At 42.5% G+C, this 15,314-nt stretch overlaps 1 protein-coding gene across 3 annotated transcripts in view; it reads left to right on the plus strand.

Annotated features, from left to right (window-relative positions):
* ZFAT (zinc finger and AT-hook domain containing) overlaps positions 1-15,314 on the plus strand; it is a 259,690-nt gene that overhangs the window by 236,299 nt on the left and 8,077 nt on the right. For all 3 annotated transcript variants that reach the window (XM_075352843.1, XM_075352844.1, XM_075352845.1), the window contains 2 exons: positions 6,574-6,697; positions 9,832-9,956. In XM_075352843.1, the coding sequence (XP_075208958.1) occupies positions 6,574-6,697; positions 9,832-9,956 (249 nt within the window). The remainder of the gene's footprint in view (positions 1-6,573; positions 6,698-9,831; positions 9,957-15,314) is intronic.

A 15,314-nucleotide genomic window follows, 5' to 3' on the forward strand; every position in this document is an offset into this window, starting at 1 on the left:
AATATATATATATATGTATAAATATATATATATATATATATGTATAAATATATATATATATATGTATAAATATATATATGTATAAATATATATATATATATATATGTATAAATATATATATGTATAAATATATATATGTATAAATATATATATATATGTATAAATATATATATATATATGTATAAATATATATATATATATGTATAAATATATATATATATATGTATAAATATATATATATATGTATAAATATATATATATATGTATAAATATATATATATATATGTATAAATATATATATATATGTATAAATATATATATATATGTATAAATATATATATATATATATATGTATAAATATATATATATATGTATAAATATATATATATATGTATAAATATATATATATATATGTATAAATATATATATATATATGTATGTGTATATATATATGTATGTGTATATGTATGTATATATGTATGTATGTATATATATGTATATATGTATGTATGTATATGTATGTATATATACCGTATGTATATATATGTATGTATATGTATGTATATAATTATAATATATAAAGTTTATATGTGCCTTTTAATTGTCCGGATGGTGTTATTTCCGCAGGGATCGGCCCCGGACATGATATACGCGCAGGCTTCCTCCCCCCTCATTATATTTGCACCGTTTCCATCCACGGTCGTTTTTCTTACACACAGAGCTACACATCAGACACTTGCGCATTGATTTTTTTTTTTTTTCGCCTCCTTCCATCTTCGCATACAGAATCTAGAAATCACTCTTATTATGCTGCCGCGAGTTACATTGTAATTGTCACGGATGAAAAATGCCGATCAGATAAGGGGTATCGCCGATCCCGGGGAAATGTGACATTTCAGGTTTGATGGCCCCGGACGCGCTGATTTAACTGTCTCGCTGATTTATTGAAGTCGATTTTAAGCCGCGGTTGGCCTTTGGGAACGGATTCCGTGTTGTTATCTGATGAACGTGAAATTCTTAAATGACTACAGGTTTTTTTTTTTCGTCTGTATAATGTGAACACATCCAGGCGGGAGGTGAAACGTGGCGTAAGCGTGATGGCGGCAATGGCACGATGTGGCCAAGGCGGGTGATGAATGTGCGGCTTGTCAGGGGGTTGTCCGATAAGCCCTATCTAAGAACAGTGATGAATGCCAGGACAACGCCAGGAATAAACCGAGCATTCGCAGTGTTCTGTGTCTGCCATCTAATGGCATTTTTTTATCCTAAATTTTGGCAGAACTTAAAAACATTTTCTGCATCAGTCGAAATAGTTGGCCGGTAAAGTTGCCCTTGACCCAAAAAGAGGTGTGAAATTTTTTTTTAACAGATATTCGCTTAATAAATTTTAGGAAAAGCCATCCAGTGCCCAGTACAAATGTGAAAACCGTTTTTAAATATCTCTTTTCTATGCGGAGATATGGGCATTGAAAGTTACAGGCCCAAACAGGGAGGCTGCACCACTGAGACTGTCAAGTGTCAGTACGTCCTGTTCTGATTCTCAAATAGACTACTCATTTACCCACTAACTCATTACACTGATGGCTTTACTGGCACTATCAAGCCAGGTAAGATGCAGATATTGATATATTTTATGTCTTTGTAGTGTAGCCTTAAGGCCGCTTTACACGCTGCGATATCGTTACCGATATCGCTAGCGTGGGTACCCGCCCCCATCGGTTGTGCGTCACGGGCAAATCGCTGCCCGTGGCGCACAACATCGCGCAGACCCGTCACACTACTTAGCTGCCTAGCGACATTGCTGTGACCGGCGAACCGCCTCCTTTCTAAGGGGCGGGTCGTTCAGCATCACAGCGACGTCACTAAGCGGGCGCCCAAGAGAAGCGGAGGGGTGGAGATGAGCGGGATGTAACATCCCGCCCACCTCTTCCTTTTGCATTGCGGGCGGGACGCAGGTAAGGTGAGGTTCCTCGGTCCTGCGATGTCACACGTACCGGTGTGTGCTGCCGCAGGAACGACGAACTACATCGTTACTGCAGCCGCAACAATATTCGAGAATGGACCCCCATGTCACTGATGAGCGATTTTGCACGTTTTTGCGACAATGCAAAATCGCTCATAGGTGTCACACGCAATGACATTGCTAAAGCGGCCGGATGTGCGTCACAAAATCCGTGACTCCAACGAGATCGCTTGAGCGATGTTGCAGAGCCTAAAGGCCACTTTGCACGATGTACGCACGTTGCGTTCTGCCATGACAAATCTTCCGCAGCGTTCGTACATTTCAGAACGCAGACGAAAAGCTGCGTTCCGGATGCGTTGATGAATGCAGAATTCATGCGTTCTGGATGCTTGCTCTGCTATAGAGTGGGGAAAAGCATCCAGAACGCACAAAAGAAGTGACATGTCGCTTTTTTAGAACACAGCATTTTGGATCAAAATTTCAGCATCCGAAACGCTGCGCTGCCAACGTGCAGATGGATTATGCACAATATTCATAGATTGTGCTGGGGACGCAGGACGTATTGCAGCTCTAAACGCAGCGTAAAAGCATGCAACACGCAGACGTGCGCACACAGCCTTAGGGCCACTTTACACGCTGCGATCTCGCTAGTGTGCGTACCTGCCCCCATCAGTTGTGCGTCACGGGCAAATCGCTGCCCATTGCGCACAAAATCGCGCGGACCCGTCACACGTACTTACCTGTCAAGCGACGTCGCTGTGGCCGGCAAACCGCCTCCTTTCTAAGAGGGCGGTTCATGCGGTGTCACAGCGGCGTCACTAAGTGGCCACCCAATCAAAGCGGAGGGGCGGAGATGAGGAGGACGTAACATCCTGCCCACCTCCTTCCTTCCGCATTGCTGGTGGTACACAGGTAAGGTGAGGTTCTTCGTTCCTGCGCTGTCACACATAGCGATGTGTGCTGCTGCAGGAATGACGAACTACTTCGTACAAGCATAAGCAACGATAATCGAGAATAGGGGGGCATAGCGATTTTGCACGTGTTTGCAACGATTTAAAATCACTCATCGGTATTACACGCAACGACATCGCTAAAGCGGCCGGATGTGCGTCACAAATTCCGTGACCCCAACGAGATTGCTTCAGCGATGTCGTAGTGTGTAAAGCGGCCATTAGACTTTAAGGGGCTCTGCCCATGAACAAAGTTGATCTTATTCAATAGATCTTGTAATAATAATAATTTCCACCATTGGATGTGATTCAAAAAAAATGTTCCCGTGCTGAGATAATCTTATATATGTGTCCCTGCTGTGTAATGGCCGTGTCTGACTGTACAGATACATGGTCTGATCATATCACAGCTCCTGGGCCGGGGGGGGGGGGGGACGTAATAAAGTATACAGACATTACAGCATGGGATCACAAATAATTCTTTCTTTGAGGTAAAACAGTTTTTAAAAACAGACAGGGAAATGTTTTACCTCACAACAACAATCATCTGTGATCTCATGCTGTAATGTCTTTATACTCTTTTGCATCCCCCTGGCCTAGGAGATGTGGTATGATCAGACCATGTCCCTGTACGGTCAGACACAGCCATTACACAGTACACAGCAGGGACACATATAAGATTATCTCAGCACAGGAATATTTTTTATTTTAAACACATCCAACTGTGGGAATTATTATTATTACAAGATCTATTCATTAAAATTAACTTTGAAATTAACTTTAAACCCCTTCGAAGGCCTTTAACTTCAAACAAGCATATCTCACCATGGATTTTAGGTATTAGGAAGCAAGTACATATATATAATATATATATTTATTTATATATTTATTTTTATATATATATTTATATATATATATATTTATTTATATATTTATTTATATATTTATTTATATATATAAATAAATATATATATAAATGTATAAATATATATATATAAATGTGTGTATAAATATATATATATATATATATATATATATATATATATATATATATATATATATATATATATATATATATAAAAAAATATATATAAATTTTTATATATTTATTTTTATATATATATATTATATTTATTTATTTTTATATATATATACATATATATATATATATAATGTATGTATAGTTTTATTTTTATATATAATATATATGATAAAATAATTGGAGTTCTCTTATAGGGCATTGGCAGTTCCAAGTGTAGGAAGACACCATCACATGTTTCTCAACGCTGGCAGGAAACTAGCCAGGTCTTTCACCGGGAAGGAACAGCCACGGGAAGGGCAGTCTCCAGTCAAGGAGACCACCTATGCCAAACATGGGATCCATCCACAGACAGTTGTTTCTGGTATTTGCCCCTCATCAGTGTGGAGTAGGAAACTGGCTAGTGGGAGCAATGCCTAGTAAAGACTACATAGGTAAGGATGGTTGACCTCGGGGAGATCAATATCCAATACCGCGGAGACACCATCACGTGTTTCTCAACGCAGTGACACTAGAACAAGGCCGCATGGAAAAATATGCAAAACAAGAATGCCGCGGAGACACCATCACATGCCAAACATGGTATCCATCCACAGCTGTTTTGGTGAAAGACCTGGCTTAGTTGTAGTGTCACTGCGTTGAGAAACATGTGATGGTGTCTCCGCGGTGTTGGATGTTGATCTCCTCGAGGTTAACCATCCTTACCAAGTGTAGGAAGGGCTACAATTTTAAGAGTGGTGAATTCCTTTTAGTCCTATTAATCATAGGGTCATAGGCGAGGCAGTGTCGGGTGAAAGTCCTTCTCTGAAACCTTACAGTCCTTGTAGTTTTGTGTGATACATTCCCTGTTATTCCGTACCTTCTACTTCCATATGTATACCGTGTTTGTCCGAAAATAAGCCCTAGTAGGAATGTTCGACATTTTTGGAGTAAGGTTTAAATATAACCCCGACCCCGAAAATAGGAACTAGTTGTGGTTCAATACTGAAGTATCCATGTAGCTGAAAAAAAAGTTAGACCACTGCAGGACACTTCATTAAAGAAAGCAGACACCCCCAAACTAGAGAACGTAGACCTCGCAATCATACTCTCCAGACCCCAAATGGGACGCTGTGAAGCGCATCGAGGTAGGGCTTACTTCTGGGGAAACATGGGTTAGGGGTAAGTTTACCCACCCTGGAGAATCATACTTATCGGACCCTTGACATCTACATCGCTCCCAGGGTCCTCCTGCGATCCCAGCAGGCCCTTGTTTGCTCCACAGTGGTCTTCCCCTACTCTCTCTTTCTCTCTCTCCTCACTTTTTCTTTCTTTCTTTCTCTCTCACCTCTTTCTCTTTCTTTCTCTCGCTCTTTCTCTCTCTTTATTTCTTTCTTTCTCACTTTTTTTCTCTCATTCACTCACACACACACACACTCACTCTCTCACACTCTCTTGCACACACTCTCACACACTCACACTGTCTCACACACTAACACTGTCTCACACACTAACACTGTCTCACACACTAACACTGTCTCACACACTAACACTGTCTCACACACTAACACTGTCTCACACACTAACACTGTCTCACACACTAACACTCTCACACACTAACACTGTCTCACACACTAACACTGTCTCACACACTAACACTGTCTCACACACTAACACTGTCTCACACACTCACACTGTCTCACACACTCACACTGTCTCACACACTCACACTGTCTCACACACTCACACTGTCTCACACACTCACACTGTCTCACACACTCACACTGTCTCACACACTCACACTGTCTCACACACTCACACTGTCTCACACACTCACACTGTCTCACACACTCACACTGTCTCACACACTCACACTGTCTCACACACTCACACTGTCTCACACACTCACACTGTCTCACACACTCACACTGTCTCACACACTCACACTGTCTCACACACTCACACTGTCTCACACACCTACAATCTCTCACACACTCACACGCACACTCACTCACACACACACACTCTCACACACTCTCACACACACACTCACACTCTCTCTCACACTCACACACTCTCTCACACACACACACTATCTCTCACTCACTCACACTCCAACACACACACACACACACACTCTCACACACTCACACTCTCACTATCGTACTGCTCCGGGGACCAGGAACGTGAGGACCTGCAGTGCAATGCATTCATGCGTTCCACCACAGGTCCTCGCATTCCACAACATTGCCGGCTGGGAGCAGTTGAGTATCGCCGAATGTTTCTGTGTGTCTGTGTATGTATCTGTATGATGATCCTGCTATTTGGTGTGTGTGTGTGTGTGTGTCTACACACACATTAGGCTATTCCTAATGCAGCTCCTGGTAGGCGGAGTAATACAGCAGGTTTGTAAGAACACGCCCCAGAGTGAATGCCGGTGTCATGCTCCGCCCCCGAGGGTCTACGCTAGATGCCACAACGGAATCCATGTACCAGGAACATTCCTTTCAAGCATTGTTTTTAATTCTGCAGTTTTGTTTGCTGTATGTTTTCACCATTCTACTAAAGATTGCAGTAAATACAGCGATTTCCCCTCACAGTCTCCTCTCTTCTCCTTTTTTCTTCCTTCATGCTGAGTGTAGCAGTCGGATGTGACCGAGGAGGTCTCTGCCCAGTTCCTTCATATCACTGAAGCCGAAGCAGATGTTCAGGGAACGCAGACAGCTGTCGCCGCTCTCCAGGATCTCCGCTATACCTCGGAAACCAGTAAGTGGAGCGTGAAGACAAATGAATACTAAAGAGCCGGCGAGTAAATAATAATGTTACCGGCGCTTTATTATCAATCTGCTTATATTACCCAGCGTCTACCGCGTGCAGGACGACTATAGTGACGCTGCGGTCAAATATATGTATGTGGCACTTATAGACATGAAAGCTTCATGTCTCTGCAGCATATGGGGGCGGTGGGATCATTAGCTGCCTCTGGTCCCCTATTAGCCTTTGGAGATTAGCCTTTATCTTCCTCTGCCAAGAGGCATAATTTTTTTTTTTATTAATTTTTTACATCAAAACAGCTTAACCAGGCTTTTTTTTCTTTTTTTTTTTTTCTTTTGCAGATTCTAGGTTTAAGACACCATTCATGACCCAATAGCTTTGCTTATTCTTATCACTGCTAATTTGGGGTCTGTACAACTTTGTCAATTCTTTCTATTGCATTTTTTAGGAGCGATTTTTTTATTTTTACGATATAGACTAGACATTATATATTTTGTGTATTTGGCAACTACACACAAGGCGATAATATATAATTAAAAATATATATATATATATATATATATATATATGTATATATCTATTTTAATATTTATATATATTTTTATATATATATTTATATACACCGTATATTTATATATATATATGTATATTTATTTATATATTTATATATATATATATATATATATAATATAGATTTTGATATTTGCATTATGGGAAAAGGGGATTGATTTAAGCTTTTTTTTTTTTTATAATGTATATTATTTTTTATATAACTTTCATTTTTTATTAGTCTCCTTTGTAGACTTGATCCTGCGATCACTTGGCTGCCTATACAGTTACACTGTAGTAGTGTTATATGGCAGTGTATTTTGTAATTATTAGTCTGCTACGTTGGACCTTCATGGCCGACATCGGCTGCTGTAACAACCCATCAACACGTCACAATTAAAAAGGGTGTGAGCCGATCAGCTTCCTCACCATTTCTAAACTCCTAAATGCAGAGGTCCTGATTGACATCAGAAAGTAGGTGGTTAGACTTTGTTCCTGGTGTCGGCTGCGTAACACTGCAGGCATCTTTTGATGTCGGAACAGGCTCAACTCCTGAGCCTGCTCCATGCGGTGAGTTGCCCCCGTCCAGAATGGAAAACCACCCTGTAAGATCTGTTGTCCGTCTAGTAGACTCTGCTCGTTGATGTGTTATAGAGCCACCATACCAGTCTATGTTTTCACGGAGACCTCAGGCTCTACACAACTTCTCTGCTAATTGTTGATCCAACTGGCTTTCAATAAGGGTGTTTTCACAAATTCAACTTTTTCAGATGATGTACTGCCTGCGTTGTCCATAAGGGCCACAGGTTTCTTGACCTTGAACTGGTCTCCTTTGTTGGACCATTATGGCAGACACTGGGGCGTTCAGGCTTCAGCTGCTGTAACAATCAATCGGCACATCATAATCAAAAAGTGTGAGAGCCAATGCGCTTCTAATGCACCTCTTCCCCATTCCTAACCTAAATGCAGCGGTCTTGATTGACATCAGTAAGTAGGGGGTTAGACTTTGTTCCTGGTGCCGGCTTTGTAACACACCAGGCACCCTTGATGTCGGAGCGGCTTGAGCCTGCTTCACGCAGTGAGTTGCCGCTGTCCAGAATGGAGAGCCACCCCGTAAGATCTGTTGTCCCTTTCTTGATTTTGAACTGGTCTCCTATGTTGGACCAACATGGCAGACACGGGGGCGTTCAGCCCACAGCTGCTGTAGCAATCCATCGGCACATCACAATTATGAAGTTTGAGAGGCAATCGGCTTCCAAACCACCCTACTCCCCATTTCTAACCTCCTAAATGCAGGGGTCCTGATTGACATCAGTAAGTAGGGCGTTAGACTTTGTTCCTGGTGCCGGCTGCGTAACACACTAGGCACCTTTTTATATCAGAGCGGGCTCACCTCCTGAGCCTGCGTAATGCAGTGAATTACTCCCGTCCAGAATGGAGGACCACCCTTTAAGATCTGTTGTTCCTGTAGTGGACTCTGCTCATCCATGTGTCACCATACGTCTACATTTTCACCGAACCTCAGGCCTTACCCAACTACCCTTCTGATAATCGTCTTTTAATAAGGCTGGTTTCACAAATCCAACTTTTTCAGACCATGTATCTCCTGCGTTGTCCATAACTGGTCCATACCGGCCATGGGTAGTCTTAACCTTGAACTTAAGGTTTCTCAAATCCAACTTTTTCAGACCATGTACCTCCTGCGTTGTCCATAACTGGTCCATACCGGCCATGAGTAGTCTTAACCTTGAACTTAAGGTTTCACAAATCCAACTTTTTCAGACCATGTACTTCCTGCATTGTCCATAACTGGTCCATACCGGCCATGGGTAGTCTTAACCTTGAACTTAAGATTTCACAAATCCAACTTTTTCAGACAATGTACCTCCTACATTGCCCATAACGGGTCCATACCGGCCATGGGATTCTTGACCATGAACTTAAGAGCTTCATATATGCCTATGACGCTAATGAGTTGGGTCATAGGCATCATGGTCCATTATAGTCAGATATATGAATGCGGATACTAGGAGGTTTCCGGAAACGTTTGGTCCAGATAGGACCTTTTTCTTTTGCGTTCTTTATTAATGTCCAGTAGTTTTTGGTAAAGTGTTTCCTACAGCGGCATGATGGACATGATTGAGCTCCGCGCGTGTTAGTCTAGGTATCGGGTCTGTCCATCTTGATCCATCCTCTACAATACATATGGAGATGCCTCCTAATTTCTGAACATTATTTAGTTTCATCTCCGCAAATGACTCTGCGGAAGCCGCGCTTTGTTTACCAGGAGAGCTGCAGATGGTCGCACAGATGGCGGCCTTAGTGGAAGCGTACACAACGCAAAAAAAAAAAAGAGACAACATTATAAAGCTCCTCACAATCCTTCCATATAATAGAAAGTACAGACGACTTGTTTAATTTCCTGCTCATAAATTATGTATATTTTATCATTTCTCTCTAAGCCGCGTTTATTTACGGCCTCGACAGTGGTGAAAGTTGTTGGAGGGCGCAGGGAACATTCCTAAATCTTCTTGCCGTGCCGCCCGATAACTTGTTCTTATCGATTTTCTGATAAGGTGAGAAGCTTGACCCCACGGCTGTGAACATTCTCCAGCAAATCATCGAACTGGGGACGGAATCCCACGACGCTGTCGCCTCGGTGGTTGCCATGGCTCCCGGAACTGTAACCGTGGTGGAACAGGTGAGAACATTCTATACCTCGGGTCAGCGATTCACCCCCTGAGCTGTGCGTGAGGTTAATGTCTCATTTTGTTTGTTGCTTGGGAACTATACGGGGCAAATTGGATGTGTACTGGTTTTATTGGTATCTTCACATTTGTCCTTTCAAAAGTCTTGGTATAAACCAATAATATAAGCGAAAATAAGAAACAAAATGCTTCTTTCTCAACTTATAAGCTGCGTCTTCTCCCTATGATTCTCCAACTCCTCATTCATTCTGAAATACTACTAAAATCCGTCATTTCAAGCTCACTAAAATCCGTCATTTCAAGCTCACTAAAATCCATCATTTCAAGCTCACTAAAATCCGTCATTTCAAGCCCACTAAAATCCGTCATTTCAAGCTCACTAAAATCCTTCATTTCAAGCTCACTAAAATCTGTCACTTCTGGCTCACTAAAATCAGTAAGATCCGTCACTTGCGGCTCACCATAATCCGTCACTTGCGGCTCACCAAAATCCGTCACTTGCGGCTCACTAAAATCCGTCACTTGCGGCTCACTAAAATCCGTCACTTGCGGCTCACTAAAATCCGTCACTTGCGGCTCACTAAAATCCGTCACTTGCGGCTCACTAAAATCCGTCACTTGCGGCTCACTAAAATCCGTCCCTTGCGGCTCTCTAAAATCCGTCCCTTGCGGCTCACTAAAATCCGGCCCTTGCGGCTCACTAAAATCCGGCCCTTGCGGCTCACTAAAATCCGTCCCTTGCGGCTCACTAAAATCCGGCCCTTGCGGCTCACTAAAATCCGGCCCTTGCGGCTCACTAAAATCCGGCCCTTGCGGCTCACTAAAATCCAGCCCTTGCGGCTCACTAAAATCCGGCCCTTGCGGCTCATTAAAATCCGGCCCTTGCGGCTCACTAAAATCCGTCCCTTGCGGCTCACTAAAATCTCTGATATCAAGTTCACATAGGGATCAGAGTACAGCTCCTTATTGAAGCCTATAGAGAAGGAAGGAGCAGGAGGAAGGACAGAGTGAGAAAATGAGCAAAGAGAGACACAGTCACATCATGCTGCAGCTGGATTCACAGCTGCACTGCTCAGTGCTACTGTATAATGTCCTCCATGCTGCTGCTGTTTATGAACATGAGTTTTATATAGAGACAGTAGAGCAGGAATCCATCATGTCTGTATGTGCTGTGTACGGGAGACATCAGATCAGCTAGTATCCATCCACTCGCTCAGCGACAACTGAAAATTAGAGCACAAGGTGAAAAATTATGAACACCTCATATAATTGCATTGTGAACTGTCAAAAGCCAAAGGGGCTCTGATTTCAGCTTGTTGCTCCTGTCCCTTCTTTTTCCCTCTCTTGGCGGGGTCTTAGGTATTGATGATACTGCGCACACAATAGTTAACCCTAATATTTCTCTAGATTATTGCTAACTTTTCTCTGAAGAGTACTGTAAGGTATCGATCGTGGGTTAACCATGATGACGTGACTTTTTCATTGCTTTGACTGTTGTTTTTATTATTTTTTATTGTTCTTTTTCATATCATTGTATCTGTTGAATATTTGAGTAATAAAGGCATCTCCAGCATTAATCGGCCTACTTGCTAACACTTTCCAGGTGGTAATCTCCTGCTTATTGATGGTTTCTAGGTAGCATAAAGTAATCTAATATATAAAGCTGAATGTGTGTGTGTGTGTGTGTGTGTCCGGGATTGGCATCGGCACCGTCGCAGCTACAGCCACAAAATTTTGCACACACACTTCTAGATCCCGAGAGCGTCATAGGCTATGTTTTGAGGGGAAATTTTAACCCCGCGGTTTACAGTTATTCGCCAAAAATCCTGCCTCCATTAAATCGAATGGAGCTGGGTGCCACAGTGCAGCCAAAGTTTCAGAAGAATGCGCAGCCACGCCCTTATATGGAATGTTGGCGTTTCACAATGCAGCCAGGGAAAGAGACAGACACAGGCAGGGAAAGAGGCAGACACAGGGTAAGAAACCAGACATAGGCAGGGTAAGAGACAGACACAAAGAGACTGACTGACAGGGAAAGAGACAGACAGGGAAAACGAGGGAAAGAGAGAGACAGGTTAAGATATAGACACAGACATGTAAAGAGACAGACACAGACAAAGAGACAAACACAGGGAAACAGACAGGGAGAGAGAGACAGGTTAACAGACAGAGACAGACAAAGAGACAGACACAGGCAAACAGACATTGAAAGAGAGGGAAAGAGACAGACAGGTTAAGAGACAGACACAGACGGGTAAAGAGAAAGACACAGGAAAAGAGACAGACAGGGTAAGAGACAGACAAAGACATGTAAAGAGACAGACAAAGAGACAGAGGGAAAGAGACAGACAGGGAAAGAGAGGGAAAGAAACAGACAGTGAAAGTGACAGAGATAGATAGACAGACAGGGAAAGAGACAGAGACAGTCGGAGACAGACAGGGAAAGAGACAGACAGACAAAGAGAGCGAGAGACAGAGAGATATATACAGAGGGGGAGACAGACAGAGAATGAGAGAGAAACAGAGACAGTTACTATCCCGGGCAGCGGATATTGTGTGCAGAATACATTTTTGTTAATACATTCTATTTTGTTAACAGCAGTTATTAACCCGGGTGAAGCCGGGTAGTACAGCTAGTATTAACTAAAGATGTGAAAATGGTGAATGTTTGTTGCTGTACACGTTGTATCATGCCCACATCGCAGCTCACATTACATACACCGGGTATCACACACTTTGCCTCTCGCGTCTCCTCCGAATGTTTGATCTGCTTCTCTTAGAAGCCATCTCCGCACGTCCTTGGAGTCTCGTTGAGGCGATTAGAGCATTTGTTTTCCTCCACTACATCATCTTCTCCTGCGCTGATGAGTGTGGTCGGTGTGCCGCAGGGACGCGCGCAGCTCTCACCGCTGCTGTTCTTCACCTTTGTCACTATTCCGTCAGCTCCGAGGAAGCGGCTTCCATATTGTCGGGACGTTCTCTGTCTCATCAGGAGCGATATTCATTCCGAGAGTCGAGTTCTTGACCCGATTTTCTTCTCAGCTCCCGTCTTCACACAACATATTTCACGGCTCTCGAGTAGAAAATGGCTCATATCTGTATCACTGTGAGACGGCAGACTGATGTAGCAGAGCTGAAATAGTCAATTTAGAGATGCAGTAGTTTACCTGCCATTAAATAGAAAGCCCCTCTAATAAAATATCTAATATTACTGATAGGTGTGTAAATGACAACCTCAGCTCTGCTGCATCTTACAAGACGTATAGAATCTCCCCGGCCACAGCTTTTAGTCTTACATTTAACCATCTCTTTACATCCAGCGTAAATCAGACAGATATGTGACTACTGCAGCCAGGTTACACATACACATAAATGTATGTACACAGTGAGTGCACCAGCAGAATAGTGAGTGCAGCTCTGGGGTATAATACAGGAGGTAACTCAGGATCAGTAATGTAATGTATGTACACAGTGACTGCACCAGCAGAATAGTGAGTGCAGCTCTGGGGTATAATACAGGAGGTAACTCAGGATCAGTAATGTAATGTATGTACACAGTGAGTGCACCAGCAGAATAGTGAGTGCAGCTCTGGGGTATAATACAGGAGGTAACTCAGGATCAGTAATGTAATGTATGTACACAGTGAGTGCACCAGCAGATTAGTGAGTGCAGCTCTGGAGTATAATACAGGATGTAACTCAGGATCAGTAATGTAATGTATGTACACAGTGACTGCACCAATAGAATAGTGAGTGCAGCTCTGGAGTATAATACAGGAGGTAACTCAGGATCAGTGTAGGATAAGTAATCTAATGTATGTACACAGTGACTGCACCAGCAGAATAGGGAGTGCAGCTCTGGAGTATAATACAGGAGGTAACTCAGGATCAGTACAGGATAAGTAATGTAATGTATGTACACAGTGACTGCACCAGCAGAATAGTGAGTGCAGCTCTGGAGTATAATACAGGAGGTAACTCAGGATAAGTAATGTAATGTATGTACACAGTGCATCAGCAGAATAGTGAGTGCAGCTCTGGAGTATAATACAGGAGGTAACTCAGGATCAGTACAGGATAAGTAATGTAATGTATGTACACAGTGACTGCACCAGCAGAATAGTGAGTGCAGCTCTGAAGTATAATACAGGAGGTAACTCAGGTTCAGTAATGTAATGTATGTACACAGTGTCTGCATCAGCAGAATAGTGAGTGCAGCTCTGGAGTATAATACAGGAGGTAACCCAGGATCAGTACAGGATAAGTAATGTAATGTATGTACACAGTGAGTGCACCAGCAGAATAGTGGGTGCAGCTCTGGAGTATAATACAGGAGGTAACTCAGGATCAGTAATGTAATGTATGTACACAGTGTCTGCATCAGCAGAATAGTGAGTGCAGCTCTGGAGTATAATACAGGAGGTAACTCAGGATCAGTAATGTAATGTATGTACACAGTGTCTTCATCAGCAGAATAGTGAGTGGAGCTCTGGAGTATAATACAGGAGGTAACTCAGGATCAGTACAGGGTTAGTAATGTAATGTATGTACACAGTGTCTGCATCAGCAGAATAGTGAGTGCAGCTCTGGAGTATAATTCAGGAGGTAACTCAGGATCAGTACAGGATAAGTAATGTAATGTATGTACACAGTGACTGCACCAGCAGAATAGTTAGTGCAGCTCTGGAGTATAATACTGGATGTAACTCAGGATCAGTACAGGATCAGTAATGTAATGTATGTACACAGTGACTGCACCAGCAGAATAGTGAGTGCTGCTCTGGAGTATAATTCAGGAGGTAACTCAGGATCAGTACAGGATCAGTAATGTAATGTATGTACACAGTGACTGCACCAGCAGAATAGTGAGTGCCGCTCTGGAGTATAATACAGGAGGTTACTCAGGATAAGTAATGTAATGTATGTACACAGTGCATCAGCAGAATAGTGAGTGCAGCTCTGGAGTATAATACAGGAGGTAACTCAGGATCAGTACAGGATCAGTAATGTAATGTATGTACACAGTGACTGCACCAGCAGAATAGTGAGTGCCGCTCTGGAGTATAGTACAGGATATACCATACATAATATTAATGCTTTGGCTGTGGTCACTGTTATTATTGGTTCTATCAGATGTCTGTCACTTTGAGCCTTTGCACAGTATTTGCACTTTTTGAGTCCTCAGTAATACTCCTTAGTAGTGATGAGCGGATTCACAGATAACCGAGACTGGCTGATCCCAGTTCTTAAAATCCAGTTTCGGGCCGGTTTCCGGTCCCCATATAAGTCGATGGGGACCAGAATCCGGTAATAAAAAAATGGTGGTAGAAGGGATAGGGGGATGGGAGCAT

The sequence above is a fragment of the Anomaloglossus baeobatrachus genome, chromosome 6 (assembly GCF_048569485.1).
Source record: "Anomaloglossus baeobatrachus isolate aAnoBae1 chromosome 6, aAnoBae1.hap1, whole genome shotgun sequence".
Classification (NCBI taxonomy): Eukaryota; Metazoa; Chordata; class Amphibia; order Anura; family Aromobatidae; genus Anomaloglossus; species Anomaloglossus baeobatrachus.